General features: G+C 35.4%; 2 protein-coding genes across 2 annotated transcripts; both read right to left on the bottom strand.

The window, feature by feature from the left end:
- Positions 1 to 3,063: 3,063 nt before the first annotated feature.
- Positions 3,064 to 17,463, bottom strand: scp2a (sterol carrier protein 2a). Its single transcript, XM_016478037.1, has 16 exons — positions 17,315 to 17,463; positions 16,413 to 16,467; positions 16,255 to 16,326; positions 16,003 to 16,134; positions 15,195 to 15,259; positions 14,984 to 15,110; positions 14,817 to 14,880; positions 14,615 to 14,701; positions 13,001 to 13,151; positions 12,436 to 12,583; positions 12,234 to 12,341; positions 9,067 to 9,220; positions 7,889 to 7,985; positions 7,348 to 7,477; positions 6,580 to 6,659; positions 3,064 to 3,387 (listed from the first exon to the last, which is right to left on the bottom strand). The coding sequence occupies exons 1-16, from the start codon at positions 17,363 to 17,365 to the stop codon at positions 3,292 to 3,294; spliced, it is 1,617 nt and encodes a 538-aa protein (XP_016333523.1). The 5' UTR covers positions 17,366 to 17,463; the 3' UTR covers positions 3,064 to 3,291.
- A 1,177-nt stretch (positions 17,464 to 18,640) lies between these two features.
- czib (CXXC motif containing zinc binding protein) lies at positions 18,641 to 21,929 on the bottom strand. Its single transcript, XM_016478061.1, has 8 exons — positions 21,862 to 21,929; positions 21,695 to 21,778; positions 21,391 to 21,447; positions 20,486 to 20,567; positions 20,295 to 20,326; positions 20,080 to 20,157; positions 18,817 to 18,882; positions 18,641 to 18,740 (listed from the first exon to the last, which is right to left on the bottom strand). Exons 1-8 carry the CDS (start codon positions 21,865 to 21,867, stop codon positions 18,663 to 18,665), a joined length of 483 nt encoding a protein of 160 aa, XP_016333547.1. The 5' UTR covers positions 21,868 to 21,929; the 3' UTR covers positions 18,641 to 18,662.
- Positions 21,930 to 22,024: the final 95 nt, after the last annotated feature.

Below are 22,024 nucleotides of genomic sequence, written 5' to 3'. Positions count from 1 at the left end.
AAACTTGTCAGAAGTGGGCTTTATGGACTAACACGTCATGCCACACACTCTCAAAGCCTTACACAACTTGTATGGATTCTTTGTATGAAAAATATCAAATATAATAATAATTGTGATTTGAATGAAATTCCATAAAATGATGACTCTCTCAGTATGCCTAATGAAAGCAATGCATTTCTTCTCATTTTAGAGAATTCAAAGATGAGATATTTGTGTCAGGGATCTGGAAGGAGGACCCAATCGCAGAGTGAGTGACAAGGGTTTATTACAAAACAGAGATACAAGACGGTAGCGAGTTGTGCAGGTGATTCAATGGCAGGAACACAGCTAGGAGACAGCTAGGGAACACCACTAGGACAGCCTTGGACATCAACTGGCAGAATAGCAGCAGAGGAAGCGGCAAGACCAGGCAGATGGAGAAGACCAAGCAAGGCACCACTCAGATACTTGTTGACCGCAAACTCTGAAGTGGACCAAGTACCAGGAAGGGAGAACTAGTGGGCAGGAACAGGTCAGGAACTCTAACACCACAAAGAGACAAGACCAGACAAGGCTCCACAGGAACACAAATTACTCCAATGCAGGCAAGGGGATAAATAAAACCGAAGAACTGATTAATAGTAAAAGAAATTACCAATTTAACCAACACAACTAACTTAAAGAATATCAAACAAAATGCAAACAAAAGATCAGGACTAGGAGAACTGAATAAATACTAAAAAGAAAGGCAAAAGGCAAAAAAACAAACAAAAATGCAAAAACGAGGAGCAAGACAAGAACATGGAACTACAAAGAACTAGACAAGACAAGGGCACATGACCAACCAGAGAGACGGGAACACATACTCAGCCACAAACAAAGACAGCGAGGGTGAGAATGACCACGAACCAGCAAAAACAAGGGGGCAAGGGGAACTATAAATAGGGAGGAAGGCACACGAGGAACAGGTGAGAGCAATTAGACCAACAAGGACTAGACAAGGGCTAACAACGGTGTGGTAAAGAGGAAACAAGAAGGAGGGGCTAGAAAAGCACATGGCTGAGAGAAATATTAACAAAGCCATGTGCTGACACACAAGACAAAATAGACACAGGACACAAACACAAGACAAATGGAGTATCAGGGCAGAACCCTGACATTTGTGTAGATGCATATATCCAGTGGGTTAACTTATTGGAAAGGGAGCATAATTATTATTAAATGTAACTAAAATGCATCAGTACATTCCTCCATGATATGGTCAATGGAATGTAAAGGCATTACAATTGTTCAGAAGAGAGTAGCAGCCCAACACTTGCTCATTTTGTTAGATTTTGTTCCCTGATATCAGCCTGATATCTGTTGTAATTATTCTGGCCGCTGGTGGTTTAACTGCTTGTGAGGTGCAGATAGCAGAGCATGTGGATGTGTAATTAGGAACGATTGCAGGGATGAGCAGAAGGAGAAGGCCACGAGGTTCATACGGCCACATGGACATGCAAAGCAGCTGAAACCCTGCAGGAAAAAGCACTGCCATTACATCACAAGACTCACACACTGGGTAATTGCTCATTAAAAAGCAGAAAAAAGGTTGTATTCTGCAAAAAAATTGCTATTGCTTCTTTTTTACCATGCTCTGCCGTGTTCAGTCTGATGAGCTTAACTAATCCTCTTAAGAACGGAGTAAATTATTCTCTCGTATCGCTGTCCACTTTCTTTGAAGATGTTCTCGCAAATTTCAGTAGCTAGTTCATTTTAAAGTTGCGACTAAATCTGGAGAAAACATCTTGTTGTTCATTATAAACATATGGTGCTTATGTTGTGTTCTTGGGAACTGCAGAGTTTAAATGTATACTGTCTTATTATACAATATGCAGTGCTGAAAGTGTTGGAGAAGACGGATAGATCCATAAACAGTCACAATTTAATTCCAGCAGCTGTAGGTCAAACCGTTTCAGGATACAAATTCAGCAGGTGAGTAATAAATCATCTTGATTTATGTAAAATAAAGTGCATTTTCAAACAAATCAACTGTTTGCTGTTCAACAACGACCTAGATGAAAGAAAATGGTCATATTTTATTGTAGTGACAAAGCAAATCCATCAGTGCAGAGTCTGTGTTGTAATATTGCAGACATTTTTATTACTGTATTTTAAATCTAAAAACATTGTAGGAAAATTACAGCATGTTTTGAAGTAAATTGAATATTTATTAGAAATAAGTGCTGTCATTTTTTTTACAGACTTGATTAATATACAATTATATAAAAATACTTTGAAATGTCAATATACCAAAACCCACAGTTCTAATGCTGCGTTCAAGTCCTCCTGGGACGTTCGTACTTACGAGTTGACAAGTCGTAATTACGACGTCAGGTGCGTTCAAGTCAGTTTAGTCGGCACAAGATGGCGGTGTACCTTCTTTTAATAAATTACAAGAAAATACAACAGGGTCTGCATTTTTTTACTTGGATTTCAGCTGCGTAACAAGAACATGACCAATTTAAGTTTATAGGACAACTAAACTATCAATTTAAACAAAAATTTACCGTCAACTACAGACGTTGCATCCATCGATTCCGCCATGTTTCTCATTGACGCCCCCAACTCGGAAACTCGGGGCTTAAAGAAAATTTCGAGTTTCCCACTCGTAATAACGACTTTGCGGTGGCGTTCATGTGCAACTCAACTCGTAAATACGATCTATCCGACATGATTTGAACGCACCATAAGGCCTTTAAAGATTCAATGAAAATTTCAGAATCAAAGTCTGTTACTCAGCTTCTATTTTAATTGACTGCACACTAGATATAAAGGTCCAACATAAGCCTTTGCAGGTATAGTTTGAAATCTAATGATTAAACTGATATTAGTCAGATGCACATTATAGGACAGCTAACTAATTGAGAGTTCAGACTCCATGTTCATCTGCAAGATTCAAGAGGTGATTTACTAATCACAACTAAACAATGGTGATTTGAAGGCCACTTTACCGTGATATCTTTCCCAAGGAAACATGACATATTTTTCTTCTTCCTGATATACCACAATATTATTATTATTATTGTACAGGATAATTTTTTGACATGCTTTGCTTATGTCTTTCAGGTATGTTAGTAACACAGTATTCTTTGTGCAGTTACGTTGCAATGGCCAACAGACTCACTGTTATTGTGTAATATTACACAACTTCATTCATACAATTTCAGCAAAAAAATTATATTTCGAAATCGATTAACCATTCTAGCATCTCTCCACACAACTCATTTGCATGAATTTGTGCCACTTCCCTGTTCATCAGTAGATGCAGTTTCACAGTTTGGCTTTTCCAGGCGTCAGCTGAAGGTTTTGAAGTTTCATGGCCATTCCCATATTCCCAGTTATCTTTAGTTTTCCTTGGAAAAATGCCTTTAAATGAGAATACAAGATTAACAAATTAAGGCTTCACAGTGCAGGGTTATTATAGTTAACGAAAGCCACAAAAAAAAAAAATTATGGTACTTGAAATAAAATGTTAACTGAAATAATATTAAAAAATAATCTGATAGTCTGATTCACAAACAATTAACTCTTATGACCCGGTTTGGTAACACTATTTAATAGGTATACAGTTAGTATAATTTTATAAATTATTATATATATTATTAATAACAGTTATCAATATAAAAAATAACATATATAATTCTTTTATTTTTTTTACATTTCACTTCAGCTAGTGGACAGGGCAACATTTCTCATTTTCATTTAGTTTATCTTGTAAATTTGTATATAAATAACTATAACTGAAATTAAAATTAAGAAGAAGAAAAAAACATACAGATGATAATTAAAAAAACAATAATAATAAAAATGCCAAACAAACAAAATTAACCAAATTAATCAATTAATCAAAACATATATAAACTATTTCAAAATATTAATAAAAACTATATTATCTCAGTGATACTAATATACATTGTATATGAGTACAAAATAAAAAGGTTATGATCATTTATTATTCCTCCCCCAACATTTCATGTGAGTTTCTCTCCATTTGACCATTTCCACATGTCATGAGCATGATGGATTTGAGCTCTAAACGGTTCAGCTTTTCTATTCGGGATTAATCTGAAAATGATTCCATTTATGGAGGATTAGTGTGAAAAGAGTGGCTAATTTTTAGATGAAGCTTCTGTCAAACCATCTGATGTCTGATGTGGCGTTCCTCAGATGGACAGACATGACGGAGGTTGCTTGAGTCAACACAGATGGGTGTAAATCACAAGGGAATGACATTTCAAAGGACTTATGAAAACAATCTATTTTTCATGCTCTGACTCACATCAGCGGAGGAAACATTAGAGGCCATCAGCCTAATTTGGGATTGCGTAAAAGATTTCCGCTTCACTCTGATCAGCATTCTGTGTCAGGAGGCTTTGCTTTAATGTGTGTGATTCAGTCAAAAGAAATGGTTGGATATGCGACTTAATACTGTATGCATGTCATGCTAGCTAAAGTCAGGTCAAGGGAATGTCAAAGTAACTCAATGTTAATCTTTTTTCATAGAGATTAGTTTAGTTTTATGAACTGCACATCACAGGTTAAAGGTCATCCTTGACATTGGATTAATCTGGAAGGCCACCGTTGCAATGGCAGCCAGCAACATTGTGGTGCAAAGATGCAACTTTTGATTAAAAAAAGAACATTAGGTTATAAAGCTAGATATTTACCTTTTTCTATGGCTGGGGGGGAAAAAATCATGATTTTCCAGTTACCCATAATCATTTGAACAATATCTTGATATTAATTTTTCTTATATTTCACTATATTCCAGTGTTTCCTGCACAACTTGTCAGCAGTGGCTCCTGAATCTATAACCACACAGCCAAAGGAGTCATATTTTACTAAAGTTTGCAGGCCAAATTGATTAAAAAAAGAAACTACAGCTTTCTCGATTTGTCCATGTGGGCTGCACACAAAAACATACAGCATTTTCAATGTAGTCTGATTCACAACTAATTGACTCTTATGAACTGGTTCTTTTTAATGAATCAAAAACATAAAAGCGTGATCAGTGCAGTCCAATTCACAACCAACTGACTTATGAACTGGTTCAGTAACACTTTACAATAGGTATACAGTAACAAAGCACTTACAGTAATTAATAATTTCTTTATTACAAATAATTACAAAATAATTACTTTATTACAAATAATTTGGGAAACTATTAGTTTATGGTTCATTCATTGTAGTCTCTACATGGTAATACATTAATTGGCTATATTCTTCATTCATTGTGATTAATTTTAACAAATGATTATTGTTTAATTGTCTTAAATGTAAAGAGTTAGATGTTAACAATTTGTTAACCATACCTAACTGATGTGCAGTATTTTAAACCAGTAGTAAGCAGTTGTTAACGGTTATCTGGAGAAAACAGTTCTCACTGTAGATTAGGTCACAGAAAATACGAAATTGCTATTAATTGAGTGCTTTATACCTATGTTTATTAGACATTAATTGCATTAAAGGGTTACTCCGCCCCAAAATGAAAATGTTGTCATTAATCACTTACCCCCATGTCGTTCCAAACCCGTAAAAGCTTCGTTCGTCTTCGGAACACAATTTAAGATATTTTGGATGAAAACCGGGAGGCTTGTTACTGTCCCATTGACTACCAAGTAAATAACACTGTCAAGGCCCAGAAAAGTATGAAAGACATCGTCAGAATAGTCCATCTGCCATCAGTGGTTCAATCTGAATTTTATGAAACGACGAGAATACTTTTTGTACGCAAAGAAAACAAAAATAACGACTTTATTCAACAATTCGTCTCCTCCTCCATACACCGTAGCGCCATTTTGGAGAGTATCAACTGAACGCAAACTGCGTATACTGTTCTGTGTCAGCCGCACCAAACGAAGACGAACGAAGCTTTTACGGGTTTGGAAACAACATGGGGGTAAGTGATTAATGACAAAATTTTCATTTTGGGGTGGAGTAACCCTTTAACAGTAAATATTCCTGAAATGTTTACGAATACATTAGTATTAATTTACTTTATACATAAACACTTCTTTACTGTTGAATATAAATAACTTGAATGAATAACTGGGCGATACATCGAATATTAGTGATATTGTCGCAAAATATCTTTGCTGATGATATCAAATTAAGGAATATCGTGTATATTGCAAAAATGTTAGACAATTACCTTATAAAGACAGTAAGCCAATTTAAATTACAACCATAATTCATTTGTATGTCTAGATTATTAATATTTGTAACTAGTGTTGATTTTGCCGTAAACAATTTGTATGTACAGTACTTTGTAACAATAGCTGGTCTATAAATATCAGGTTTAATTTATTTAATTATTGTAAAAATTTGGAAAATGATCCATGCTTCTATTTTGTTTTTTTTTGTATTAAACAAAAAAATCCTATTTTTAGCTATATAACTCCAGCCCTAATAATTTGCCCAGGACACTCTCAAACCTTATCTAGCTCTCAAACTACACCGATACACACCAACTTATCAGAACAGCTTCAATGTTCTTTTCTTCATAAAAAACACAAGATGTCAACAGACCACTAAGAATAAACCATCATCAAACCATACCGTTTGTGGATTCATCTGCCCCGTCATCAATTCAAGCAGATCTGAGTCGGACATAGAGATAGTACAATCGGCCTTTTTACCTGTGCAAGAAGTAAACAGTGAGACATGTTAAAATGTGTCTATAACAAAGTGCACTTGGAGACACTGACTTTAGAGTTAAATCTAACAAATGACTGTTTAATGTGTATGCAAAAGACTATTTACAAAAAAAAATTTTTTTTGTTTTCATTAGAATATCAAAAAGAATATTTAAAGAATATAAGAGTCCCTTATCATCACCAAGGCTGCATTTATTTGATCAGAAATACAGTAATAAATAGAAATATTTATTTCTATAAAATTTCTATTTGAATATATTTTAAAATGTAATTTATTCCTGTGATGCAAAGCTGAATTTTCAGCATCATTACTCCAGTCTTCAGTGTCACACGATCCTTCAGAAATCATTCTAATATACTGATTTGCTGCTCAAGAAACATTATTATCAATGTTTAAAAAGTTGTGCTGCTTAATATTTTTGTGAAAACTGATATTATTATTTAATGAATACAATTCAAAAAGAACAGCATTTATTTGAAATGTAAATCTTCTGTAACATTATAAATGTCTTTACTGTCACTGGGTCAAAATGCTGACCCTAGTCTTTTGTTTTTATTAAAATGTAAATGTCATGCTTTCAATTTTGTTTTTTCTCTCTTTTTTTTTTTTTATGAATTTTCCAATAATATGCAACACACAATGAGGTGGACAAAAAAAATCTAAACACACCTGCATCATTGGTCACTGAACCTTTGCCATTTTTTACATCCACGACCCATAATGCTTCACTTCCACCTGGACCGTCCTTCACTTTGAAAGCGAAAACACCACCAATTTTCTTGATATATGCCTCTCCCTCCTGTTAAAAATAATGACATCATTTAATAAATATGTCGAAAATAGTTTTTCACCCACTTGAAAACTCCTGTGAATCTTATTCTCTGCGGAATTTCACTTACAGTATGCTATTGTATTATTTTTCATCTTACACTGATGCAAATTATTTCTACAATAATCATAGCACTGAAGATTTAACATCCACGCTGACTTCATTTAAAAAGTCATTTGAGATGTGATTTAGACATCCTCCAGGAATATTACTCTTTCCAAGAAAAGAGCCACGAGTCATTGTTCGTTCGTCTGTCTGTGCATCTTATTTTTGGGTGTAATAGGTTTGCAGAAGCCACGGAGGCATTAACAAACCCCAAACCACTGAGTCTGATTTGCATGGTATGATTGGTGAGAGGCAGCCTCATTCCTGATGAATTACCTCCTGTAGCTTCTTCTCTATCTCCTTGAAGACAGTGTGAGCTTTGAAGCCTTTGAGGTCGCTGGTCGCGCTGGTGGCCACTGCAGCGATCCGAGAGCTGAGAAGGTTTAGATCAGACAGTTCAACACTGCTGGTGCATGTATGGTGTGTGTACCAAGTCCAAAGATCTGGTTGTAATGCATGTAAAAGAACTAGGGCATTTAACAAAATGTAATGAAATTATTTTCTGAATATTCTAATGACTTATAACTTCACGAACTCTATGTACTCATACAGACTTACATGTAATTATGTATGTAGGTCATATAGAAATATAATCTTTTGTACCTTGGATTTTGCACCCAGTGTTCAGTATGCTTAAACAAACATACAACAGAGCTGAACCATTCAAGCATAAAACAAAATAAGCAATAAAAGTGTACACTGCTGTTCAAACGTTTGCCGTTGGTAAGATTAATACTTTAATTCAAATGAATACTTTTATTCAGCAAGGACACATTAAACTGATCAAAAGTGACAAAACATTTCTGTTATTTAAACTTTCTATTCTGAAAACAAATGAATCACGGTTGAGTTTTCAACACTGACAATTAATTACTTGAGCACCTTATCATATCAGAAGACTGAGTAGAGTAATGGCTGCTGAAAATTCAGCTTCACATCAAAGAAATAAATGACATTTTAAAATTTCATTTTAATTTGTAAAATATTAATACAAATTAAAATGACAAAATTATTGTTTTGACTGTATTTTTAATTCAAATCAATGCAGCTTTGGTGAGCATAAGAAACTTCTTTCAGAAACATGAAAAAGTCTTACCAAGCCCAAACTTTTGAACAGATGGTTGGGATTTTTGATAATAATTGACCAAGAAGCAAAAAACAAATCCCGCACACTATCTATGCAAACAAATCAAAATATTTATTGACTACGTTTCGGTCGCATGACCTTCATCGGGAATTGTTTTTTGCTTCTTAGATTTTGACCTGGTTGGTCTTTGCCTCCAATGCACCTATCTATTGTTGTCAGGTGTGCGGAGTTTAATTGGTAATTGGATAATAATTGACCGAAATTTGAAAAAAAAAAAAACAATAAAAGAAGTTACTGGATATATTTAGGCCAGTCATCTCAATGCTTGTTAAGACAGGTCGACAACATATTTTAGCTTTAAACATACCTTGTTTCTTGAGGGAAGCCCATCCTGTAGAGAGTGACGACCACCGCTCCACCAAGACCGATGTTGTGCTGCAGGGCGACCTTTGCCCCGGGGACCTGCCTAGGCCCCGCCTCCCCCCTCAGCTGCCAGCACAGCTCTGCACACTGAGCCAGACCTGAGCCACGAAAACAGGCCAGAGTTCATCCTTCACTCGCTCTCAGTGTCACAGCCTTCTGCCGTCACTGCATTTCTATATTGCGTGACCTGATGATTCTTCTAATAATTAGTGAACAAAACTGCCATAAAGGGGACCAGGTACTTTCTTGACAGTCTTTGTTAAATTTTCATTTATATAGCATTTTGCACAAAGTAGATGCATTGAAAACTCTCTGAAACTTTCTTGTCCTACCACATAGACATACAACATCTTGTATATGTAACTATAATGTAAATATTCTTTACATGCTATGGCATAAAACTAGGGATTAGAAATGGTTTACGAAATGAACAAACGCTGAAAATAAATGATTTTGCAGCGCGTAATATAAACAACTTTTTCGATAGACCTTAGTCAGGGTCACAGGGTGGATGCAATATTGAATTTTACACTGATGAAAATAAGGCTTTGAGGGACAAAAGCAAAGTTTTTATAATGGCATAAATGCCCTAGATCACAAGATTTTATGTAGTTTTTGTCTACTAAAATGATTTTAGTAAGATTATTTTAGTAAGGCATTTTGTAACAAACATTACAATCCATTGACCACACTGTATTAATATCCCTCACAGCCTTATTCACAGACTGAAACTGTTATTTAACCATTTAATAGTGTTATTATATCGCACATTTTTACATTAAAGGTAGGGTAGGTGATTTCGGAGGGGTTAGCAATAGCAAGCTAGCTTGGAAAGCATAAGATTCCACCCTCCCTGCAAAATCAGTCTCCAAAGCCACGCCTCCTCCAAAACACATGATCGCGCACAGGCAGACCAGAGGCTAACCAGTGACACGATGAGAGACGGCATCAACGCTGTCAGATCACCTCATGTCTCATTCACCGGTGAGAAAACATTACAGTACAAAGCGCATAATATTACAATAATAACACCTTCCATTCTCGCTGGAACGAAAGAAAGAACTGAACATTTACATACAATAAAGTAATACACAAAAAATGTATAAAGTAAACATTTTCACACAGATTAAAGTGTAAAAGAATTATAAAGACCAATAAGTAACACTATATGATCTCATTAGTTAACCTTATTTAATGCATTAACAATTAATAATGAGCAATAGATATATTTGCTACTGAAGTTATTAATCTTTGTTTTAAAAAATACAATTGTTAGTTCATTAAATAACACTTGCACCTTTTGATTTTAACAACGTGTTATTAAATATTGAAATGACCTAAGATTAATGAATGTTTAGGAGAATTTTTCATTGATAGTTTATGTTAACTGATGTTAATTAATAGAGCCTTAATGTAGCCTAAAGTGTGACCAAACAATAAAGAATCAAAACATTTTCAAACAATATCTAGGGCATGTTGTAATCCAGATTAAAATGTAATAAAAGTTTGAAAATAAATAGCCTATTAAGTCTAAATATTATTATTATTATTATAAAGTATTTGGTGCTGTCACCACTGCGAATTCAAAAATCTGAATGGCTGTTTAAACCATAGATATAACTCCTCGTAGAAAAGGTGTGGATCGAGATCACGAAAAACTGTCAAACCACTTGATAACTGGAGAAAGAAATCAAGCATCGCAAATAACTTCAGATTCTGTCTGATCCGTATGCCAAAAAAAATAATCAGACCACTATGATGATGATAAATGGATTTAGAATATAAAGTCAGTCCAAAAATGAAATCAAGCGAGTTTTAACCTCTTTCACCAGCACTACTACGTGTCTAACGTTCAGTGTTGAGAAAGTCAGGAAGGGACACAGAGATGAATGGAGAGGTTAAAAGGATTGATATAGAGAGTCCATTGTTCAACACCTGGTTTTATGACACCAACCAGTTTACAATTAGGAGACAAACCAGTTCAATATTCCACCACACCAACTAGTAGTAACTCAAGCCAGCTGCAGAACTGATGTCCTGCTGGAATCTAGTGTTAATTCACTAATTCAGAGATGCGACTCCCCCTGCTGGTGGAGAGCCACATGCAGACACAAACACGTTAGGGATGGACACTGTCATGGCAGTAAAAGCCAATTGGTTGCCCAAGTCACCATTCACTGACATTAAATGGACAAGCGCGAGTAGGACATTATTTTTGATTTCTCTTTTTGTTTTCTAAAAAAAAAGGTAATGCACTTTAGAACAACATTAGGGTGAGTAAATAAATACCGAAACTTAATTTTTGTCTGAACTATTCTACAGACAGTCACAGAAAATAAGCTGTGAAGGGGGTAAATAAACTCAAATAATTGTTTACAAATAAATTATTTACAGGTTTTATGGTTTTGAGGTGCCTCTAAATTTATTCTTATATCAGCAGCTGTCTATGTCAAAAAGCAATGCTATTTATTTATTGCTGTTGGTTAATGATTAACTAGTTTTTTCGTTCTCTCTTGTCATTCTTCACTTAATTGACTTGATATAGTCATGTGATATTGTTAGGCTGGATAACATCATCTGAACTTGCCATACTTAGATTTTTAGTAAATTGATGCCACTGCTGTCAAGCTAAAAAGTACCAGATTTTTTTAGTGAGTAACGTCTTAAATTTTGGTCACACAACGTTTACACAAAATAGAACACTTTTATGGTACGTTTTTTTTTTGTTTTATTGAGCTTGACAGAAGCTGGCCACAGTCTGCTTCTGGAAAACAGCAGCGTGAACACTGTGCTAAAGTTCTCCTTTTGTGTTTCACAGCCAAAACAAAGAGAGATCTGGAGTGCAGGCACGGCGCCAGAATTTTTTCTCTACCGGTGCTAAGTGGGGGCTAAACTAATATGTGGGGGTGCTAAGAAAATAAATGATATTGATGACGTCAGAGTTACTTCATAAAGAAATGGGGCTAAACCGGGGCTATTAAAAATTCTGACGGGGCTATAGCCCCCCCTAGCCCCGGTGTAGCGCCGTCACTGCTGGAGTGACATGAGTGAGTAAAAATTATCCTATTATTTCACACAGATCTGCAATCAGGTGTGTTTGATTAACCGTACCTGTGGCTCCAAGCGGATGTCCTTTAGAGATGAGTCCTCCACTGGGGTTTATCACCCATTTGCCACCATATGTATTATCACCCCGATCAATCAGCTCACCAGCTTTACCTACCAATGAAAAACAGGTAATATTTTAAAACCTAAACTTACATTTTTAAAAAGTTGTGCTAGAAAAGTGTGCTTGTGAAGCCTTCCATCTCACCCTCAGCACACAGACCCAGAGCTTCATAGGTGATGAGCTCATTGGCAGAGAAGCAGTCGTGCAGCTCGATGACGTCAACATCTGATGGTTTCAGACCAGCAGCGTCAAAGCACCTCTGAGCTGCAAGATGGGTCATGTCATAACCAACCTATGATGGACAGAGTAAAAAAAAACATTATATTAGACATAAGACAATAGAAAATGTCCTATATAGAATCAAGCCACAGTTCACCCAAAAATGAAAAGTCTGCCATCATTTACTGACCTTCATGTCATTCCAAACCTGCATGACTTTCTTTCTTCTGTGGAAAACAAAAAATGATTTTTTGACACAAGTTTCAGTTCCCATTGACTTCCAATTGTATTTTTTGCCCATATTATGGAAGTCCAAGGGAACCAAATCTGTTTAGATATGAATATTCCTCAAAATATCTTTTTTTCCACAGAAGAAAGAAAGGACATGAGGGTGAATAAATGGTACTTAAAAGTCAGCTTTTAAAAAAAAAAAAATTAAAAGTCAGGTTTTTTAGGCTTTGTGCTGATCAACAAGATCAGCTACCCTTACCATTTTCATACAGCTGTTTTCCTCAAAGGAACTGGTGAGGTCTGTGACCATTTCCTGTGCAATGATCTCCACAGCCTTTTTCTCCAGTCCGTTCCTCCTCACAAACTTCTCACTGGCCAGAACTGCAGCTCCTGACCCATCAGATGTCGGGCTGCAGGAAAATAAGAGACGATATAAAAATCTGATTCTGTTGGACAGGATGATGGACCCACCACAAGCTATCTAATAAGACCATAACGTTTCTTAAAATAATAACATTTATGAGCTAGAATAATGACCGTCATGCAAAAAAGTTCACCAGCTCGTAAAACACCCAGAACATTCTTTGATATGAGTATTTAATTGTGTTCAGTACATATTAAACTCAGTAAACAGCATTTGTGGAATAACATTGATTACCACAAAATAAATAAATAAATAAATAAAACAAGTAGTTTTTTGTTGAGGACCAATGACTCTTCAATAAAATAGATAAGGGATAAGTTAAAAATAATTAATTAACTAATTAATTTACATATTTAAAATGGTTTATTTAAATTCATGTTTTAAAAATGTAGTTAAATAAAATAGCGCAATAATAAATTAAATTAATTTTCAATTCGAAAAATATACATTTAAACCTGTTTATTTAATTGAAGCTTTAAAATGTAGTTAAATTAAACAATAATATAGTAAATGAATAAATCATAAATTGCACATTTTAAATGGTATAAAAAAAGGAAGTTGCCTGTTACTTTTCTGTGTCTGCATGCTAAATGCAAAGCCAATAAACTTTCAATTCAATTTTAAGAGACGTCTCTCATGTGCCACTTAATATGTGACCCAGGACCACAAAACCAGTCTTAAGTGTCAATTTTTCGAATAAATAAGCTTTCCATTAATGTATGGTTTGTTAGGATATGACAATATTTGGCCGAGATACAATTATTTGAAAATCTGGAATCTGAGGGTGCAAAAAAAATCAAAATATTGAGAAAATCGCCTTTAAGGTTGTCCAAATTGTGCATATTACTAATCAAAAATGACGTTTTGATATATTTACGGTAGGAAATTTACAAAATATCTTCATGGAACATGATCTTTACTTAATATCCTAATGATTTTTGGCATAAAAGACAAATCGATAATTTTGACCCATACAATGTATTTTTGGCTATTGCTACAAATATACCCCAGCGACTTAAGACTGCTTTTGTGCTCCAGGGTCACGTATATGACAGAACAGACTCTAAAAAAGAGCAGTAAGGAATGGTAAGAAAACCAAACCTTCACCAAATCTGGAACTTTTTACCTTGCACATCAATAAACACACATATTGTTTATGTCTTGTGGCTATACTATTAAAACAATGAGTGTTTGAACAGTTATGGATTGGCTTATTCACACTGCCATTGTAAGTGCTTCACCAGTTTTTACTTTTTTTTTAAAGAAAAGGAGGAACAATACATTTTTGTGGTAAACAGCAATATGCTACAAGTGCTGCCGTCGCCTGAGATCAACTTGTGCTGAACTATGAATATTAAATACTAATGCCTGCCATGCTTTTGTGGGTATTCAAACCATGGCAACAACCTTATTCAACCGGACTCTCTGCTCACTCTCTGGTGCACTTACCAACACTGTAAGAGTGTGAGGAACTCAAAGACCTTCCTGGAGTTAATGACCTGCTCCAGACTATATTCATCCCGGAACTGAGAGTATCTGAGTGAGAATGTGGAGAAAAATCAAGAGAATAAAAGACTGAATATGATAACGCTTTCTGTTGCGCAGAAATAAACATTGAAATTTCCTTTGTAGCAAACTCGGTAAAGCTTACGGATTATTGGTGGAATGCTTGTGGTTCTTCCAAGCAATTTTGGCAAAATGCTCTGGTTTCGTGCCTAGAGAAGACACAAAGCTTTTATTGCAGAAGGAACCAGATTGCAGGAGTCTGAGTAGTTGCCTGGATCAATCTACACACTGAAGGCTTTACTGAGATCTTACCGTACTTCTCCATGTGTTCTCTTCCAGCGTTGCCGAACATCTGAGGTGCAGCTGGTGCCGCCGCCACCCCGTAACGGTTGATCATCACCTCCATGTGCTTGTCCATAGGGTTGGTTCTGTCCATGTACTGCAAACCCAGGAGATGACATGAGCCACAGGCTGATTTGCTTCATCGCTGGTATTATAACGGAGCTGCGAGCTGCACTCATACCTTTGAGGATAGTGAACCTCTTTCCATCTTCTCAAAGCCCAAGGCAAGAACACAATCAGCCAAGCCTGAGTGCGAGAGGTTTTGTATTACATAAACTGGTCAGAAGTTTGAAATAACTGTTTAAAATGTTTTTGAAAGAAGTCTCTTATGCTCACCAAGACTTTTAAAATGGAATGTGATGCCTGTGAAATTTTATTTTTTTTTTTTTTTTTTTGCAGTGCTTAATTTTCATTTGGTGCTCAAGAAATATAGAAAATATCTTTTTTTTATATATATATATATTTGGTGACTTTTTTTTACCTTTGAATTGTGATATACTACCATTCAAAAGTCTGAGGAAAGTAAGATTTAAAAAAAAAGGAAGGAAGGAAAAGAAAGTAATACTTTTATTTAATATGGGCTAAAAACTGACAGTTGAGCTTTGCCATTACATTAAATAAATGCATAGATTTTAAAATATATATTAAATCAGGAAACAGTCCTTTTAAATTGTAATAATAATTCACAACAGCACTGTTTTTGCTGTATTTGATCATATAAATGCAGCTTTGGTAATCATTAGATACTTCTTAAAATAAATAAATAAATCATACCAACCCCAAACTTCTGAAAGGTAGTGTGTGTGTTATTTTTTTACTTTATTAATATTATTTGTATTTATATTATTACTATTCAATAAAAGAGTGTGTTCAATACCGTAGTTTAAATAAATAAATAACAATTTATTTAAAAAATAAATAAATAAAATCCCTGAACTCCTTCTATAGTACAGACTTTAGTCTTCAGCAGACTGTAGTAGCTTTCGCACCTCCCTGAATGAGCTGCCGGGCCATAAACAGTGCTGTGGAGCCGGTAGAGCAGTTATTGTTGACGTTGATTATTGGGATCCCTGACAAACCCAGACTGTGATAAATAGCCCTCTGGCCACATGTCGAGTCACCTGGAGAAATACAGAAAAAAACACATCAATTCAACACTGACATCAGAGAACACATAAGTGAACGTGTAACTGTTAACATGTCTTGTACTATATCCGATATTGACAAAAAGTAAGACACACCATACACATAGCCTACACAGGCTTGCTGGACGTCACTGTAATTGATCCCAGCATCCGCCAGTGCTTTCTGCCCTGTGCCACAACAGAAGGGAATCAAAAATATTAATATTTCTGCAGTACAATGTGCTGAAAATTAGAACAAGGTTCTTCAACTGCACCTGCTTCTTTGGCCATGTCTGGGTAATCGATGTCTCTTGCACCTGGCTTTTCAAACTGAAAAACAGGACAAAGAATCACTGACTAAAATAAGGCTCTTTAGAACTTATGGATTTTAAAATGTTGCCTGAAATTTTGGCCATTAGGTTTATATCTATCAGGACATTTATAAAATATATAATGTATAAAATTAAATTAAACATCATATAATATGAAACACCTTTAAGAAGTACATTTATGCAGTAACATTGAATTCATACTTAAGACATTGACGTTTCACATGGCGCAATTTTTCACTATATTTATACTTTCAATGTTACTTTGAAAACTATGAGCACAATGTAACGAGCTTTCTGATTGTGTAACCCGCGTTCATTGTCATCTTGCACAGTAACCTATGACACATTTAATTCTGGGTCATTTACCGATTATCCTGATATCTTTGCGTTTCTGTGAAGGTCTGAAGGACTTTAGCACTGTGCAACGCTACAGTTACTCAACACAGACCAGAGACTCAGGCACAGTGAATCTCTGATAAGAAACTTTACAGCATTTCATAACTTTTTTTAATGGCGATAAAACACTTTATTCACAGCACTGAACCACACCATGCAGTCTGCCTTTAGCAATAAGGCTAATTACTGTACAGCGCATAACTAAACAACGTGCTACATCAAGCAATATTTTAATAAAACATATTATATTCAAAGCCACCGAGTGTCTTTATAGTTAACGTTAGTTTTTATATATAAAACTCCAACTCCTACAGGCTTTGCCTTTAACTTCACCACAGTACAGTATGTTCTGTAACACGCAATAAGCTAGGCTGCATTACAGTAACGTTAGCCTTTTAGCAAACCAGACCATCACAAAGCGCAAATATCAAGGCAATCGCTGCGTTTACCTTTGTCATTCCCACCCCGATAACAAAAACCCTGTTTCTTGCTGCAGCCATCTTCAGGTAGCGTTGTGACCGCTCAACTGGACTCGACTACTGAATACTGACTACTGACTGAAACTAAACAACAGCCGCTGATTATAAACCCAGCAAACACTGTCACACAGATGGCGCTCTTTCCTCAGCCATGGTCACTCACATCGATATTTAGGTCAGAACGTTTTCGGGAAATCTATATTTATGATCATTTGTCAAGCTGTTTTACCATTTATTCCTTAAAAGATAATAGTTCATAGTAATATCTGTTTTATGTTGCTTGCTTAGGAATATTAAACACGGTTTTACTGTAGTAAAAGTGTAGTAACCATGTTTTTTTGTCGTATTAATATTTGTATAACCAGTTTTACATCAAATACCATGGTTAAACTGTGGCAAGTATTGCAAAACCATGGTTAATTTGTAGTTACCATGGTTTAACTATAGTATACTTTTTGGTATTATTTGAAGTAAAACCTTTTTTTAAGGGCTACCTATTTTTATTTATTACTATTCCAATTTTGTCAGTATTCATAATAGTTACCTCAGCAGTGATAAGTAACAATTTGCACATTTTGCCTTTTAAGGCATTAAGGATCTGTGGTTCAGATACACACTATTCACGTTCAACTAGTGTTTCATATACAGAATATTCACCTCAAAATAGAAAGCCAAGTAGTAAACCTCCAAATGGTAAATATGCTCTCATAGTGACTAGTACTTACTCATTAGCAATTAGTACCTTTTTATTAGACACTAGTATCTATTCCAACTGCTACTAGTAAGACTTTGCACTTTAGTAGTACAGTGAATAGTGAATGTGTTCCCTAATCTAAAAAATTAGATTGCCCTACGACACTATATTTATATAATAGCCTTGTTTTTGCACTATTTCAGTACTTAAAATTTGAGCAATGAAATCTCAATTCTGAAGTGCGCTATCTGATGTTTGTATAAACATAGTACACCTACTAAATTTATAATGAACCTTTTAAAATATCCCATTGATGTTCACAGATTGAATGTTCAGCATTGCCATATGTCATAATGGCGTGCAAAAATATTCCTTTCTTTTCCTTTTCTGCATCATTTGATTAAAACGTAATACAAGTATTTAGCTGGGTTGCAAGCCCGCATAAACACACACAAAATTATCCAATAACTCCACACTTTATTATTGTAGAATCGTATATAAGCCTTTTACCAATTAGCAACAGTCAATCAGCACTGACTAACAAGTGTGTGGTGTAGTCATTTTATAACTTCATTGTTTATTCAGTAACCAGTCAGTCGTTCTTCAATCAGACCTCTTTATTTTTCAGCACTTGATGAATTGATGTGTGACCTCATAGATCCCCACAGACTCACTGGCCTTCTCATCGTAATCCGTCCAGTCCTGATACATAGAAGAAAGACTGTTACGACCTCACGGATGAACTCGAAGGTGTGAAATGACTCGGGAGAATTCTTACTTTCTCTTGCAGGTTGATTTCAGGGAACTGGGTGGATGTCTCTGCTCCACTAGCGGCAAAACCAGCCTGTAGAGAAACAAGGTGAATGTTTATGTGCTTTATTCAGGCTAGAGGAAAGCTTCTGAAGATAATTCTACATAATTGTATACACTACTATTCAAAAGTTTAGGGTAAGTAAGATTTTTTTTAATGCTTCTGAGGTCTACTAGGCTGCAATTATTTGATCAAAACGAAATTAAAATATTGAAATACTATTACAAATTAAAAGTACAATATGTACGTTTTCACCACTAGAGGGCACGTATTCAAAACAATCAAAGAAACAAAGGCGTAGTTTGATGACGCTGTGACTGAGTGTGGAATCATGGGAGTTGTGGTCTTCATCCCCACAGCCGACGCAATCCGACGGGGCTCGGGCAGAAATCACGTTCATGGAAGAGCTAATGATTTATTAACGTAGTAGAATGAAGCAGGATGAGGCTGAAAGCCGTCGAAGCGAAACGAGGCCGCTGAACGAGCGTGACACACGGCTCGAAAGCAGCGGAGCTTTTATTATGCCACACTTTAGCGCTTCCGCTCCTTCCGGTCGTGTGTATGTGGGGTAAAGCAGCGCTGTTTTATCATACTAGATGCATTTGAAAGTTCTGTTATAATGCTACTCTGTGCGGTCGTCACCTGTCTAATAAAACGCATAACATATTAAAGCGTCTTTGGCGTTTCCATGTTTTCTACAAAACAAAACCGGAAATCGAGGGGTTATGACGTCATTGGCAGGCGACACAATGACACTTATAGACACGGTCCGTGTCACTAGTTAAAATTGCTTATTTCTCTGGATTTAAATATTCTTTGAAACATTTGGGATAATGTAAGAACACAAGTCAGCAAAATATATAACACTGTTCTAGAGGTTTTTGGATATTTTAATAAAAAATATCGTACATATTGTGCCTTTAAAACAACCCTTTTCTTTTACTATACTATGAGTCCTTTTAAAATTGTATTTATTCTTGTGATACAAAGCTGAATTTTCAGCATCATTACTACAGACTTCAGTGTCTGTCTTCTTATAATCAATGTTGAAGACAGTATTTTTGTGGAAACCATGGTACATTTTTTTTTTCAGGATTCCTCGATGATTGGACTGTTCCAAATAACAGCATTTGTTTGAAAAGAAATATTTTTGTAACAAATCTTTTTAATACATCCTTGCTAAATAAACGTATTTATTTAAAAACTACTGGAATATATGTAATATCTCACCTGAGGTTGAAAGTCGACTGGTTCCAGACCCCGACACTCAAACTGGACAATGGTCTTAAACCTTTCGCTGTCTTCTGCCTTTAGAAGAGAAAATACATCGGCAACATAAAAAATGCATATATGCAACTATATATATTCATATGCAACTGCATTATTCACTGTGCATTGTGGCTTATAAAGTAACAAACAAAAAAAATGAATTTATTCTGTCTTACATTGTAAGGTGTAATTGTGTCCCTCAGGATATCTGGAAACAGTCAGACATCCACTTAAGTCCAATAAGACATTAATGTACACTTACCCAACCAAAAATATAAAAACACCAACAGAGAAGATATTATTGTGCAACTTTTTGGCCATGTGTAAGCATTTTATCAGCACATTTACTAGCTAGTAGGTTGGTTACCAATGGAGTTTTCCCGAGAACACAGTTTGCACTTCTGCACCATGCTAGCACTCCCTCGTCCTCCTTTCAGTGGCATGCTGTCCTGAAGTGAGGAAAGGACCAGCCGTCACTATACAGATGTTTCTATGCACTCAATTTAGTAAACATGAGTCACACAAGTGCAAAAGTGCAGTGTATCAGTGAAGGGGAGATTTTGAATGAATAAAACCTTAAATATACACTGAACAAAATTATAAACGCAACACTTTCTGTGAGGTGGATAGATTATCTCGGCAAAGGAGAAGTGCTCACTAACACAGATTTAGACAGATTTGTGAACAATATTTGAGAGAAATAGGCCTTTTGTGTACATAGAAAAAATCTTTGAGTTCACCTCATGAAAAATGGGGGCAAAAACAAGTGTTGCGTTTATAATTTTGTTCGGTGTATAAAATCATACTGTTTTAAAATAGCGTGAGGGTGACAATTTTAATTTCTTAGTGAAATATTTATTTCATATGCAGTGCGACAGTCTTGTACTTTGAAATTATTTTAAAAGTGATTTTTCCATTATTTTTTACACATTTTGCAACAAAAAGTAAACCAAAAAATGACATAAAAATGCATTTAAAAACTGCCTTGGAGAAAGAAAAAATGTAAACTGCATTTTATGTCTTTTTTGAGAAATAATGAAAACACAGCACAATGAAAATGAAAAATCACAATGAAAACTGCATGTTTGTTCCCTTTTCTGTGTTTTATTGAAATATTATTTATTTTCTTGCGAAATGTAATAGAAACATTCCTTTTTAAAGTAGTAATGATAAACATATCGTCACTGCTAAAAGCATGAAAACATCTTGCAATAATACTAGTAGATGATGCAAACCAGTTATTGGCTATATTTTCCACACTTTGCAACCTACCATTAAGGTGATATACTGCCATTTATCCGACACCTCACCACAATTCCCACACTTCAGCTGCAAGCACAGGAGTCAGTTATTAGACTAAATGACATGCCATTAAATCACGTGGCCACTTGGACAGTTTTCAGTATAATTATCCAAGTGTACATTATCAGTATTCATCACATTACGAATGATACTAAGTCTATATAGTAATATAAACAGTGAACTGCTTAAAGTATAAGTATTTCCGGTGAGCAAAATAACTGTTAGTAACGTTACTGTCAGGCCACTGACAGCATGTCACACGAACACACTGTACCTTTAAATACCAGCGGAAATCATCCCCCACCGGCCTCACGTTTGTAACATTCTCCAAAGTGGCTTTAAACTGCAATCCAAATTTCTACAGATAAAAAGAAATAGCTAGTGAAACGGCTATTCGTTGATTTTTTTCTCCCCAAGTATCCAGTGCTTTTATAAACATACCCCCATCTTGAGCCACGCCCCTGCTTCTATACGTCATCCAACTGCGTATAAAGAGCGCGACGGATGCCACGATAGCAGCTCCGCCTAGCGGACATGAGGGGTATTACAAGCATGAAACGAGGTCAAAGAGTGGAACAAACAAACGAAAACTGTGTATAGTTTT

This window comes from Sinocyclocheilus anshuiensis, unplaced genomic scaffold (assembly GCF_001515605.1).
Source record: "Sinocyclocheilus anshuiensis isolate Anshui unplaced genomic scaffold, SAMN03320099.WGS_v1.1 scaffold436, whole genome shotgun sequence".
In the NCBI taxonomy this organism is placed as follows: domain Eukaryota; kingdom Metazoa; phylum Chordata; class Actinopteri; order Cypriniformes; family Cyprinidae; genus Sinocyclocheilus; species Sinocyclocheilus anshuiensis.
Note: the sequence above shows the minus strand (reverse complement) of the source record. Positions and strands in the feature narration are given on the sequence as shown.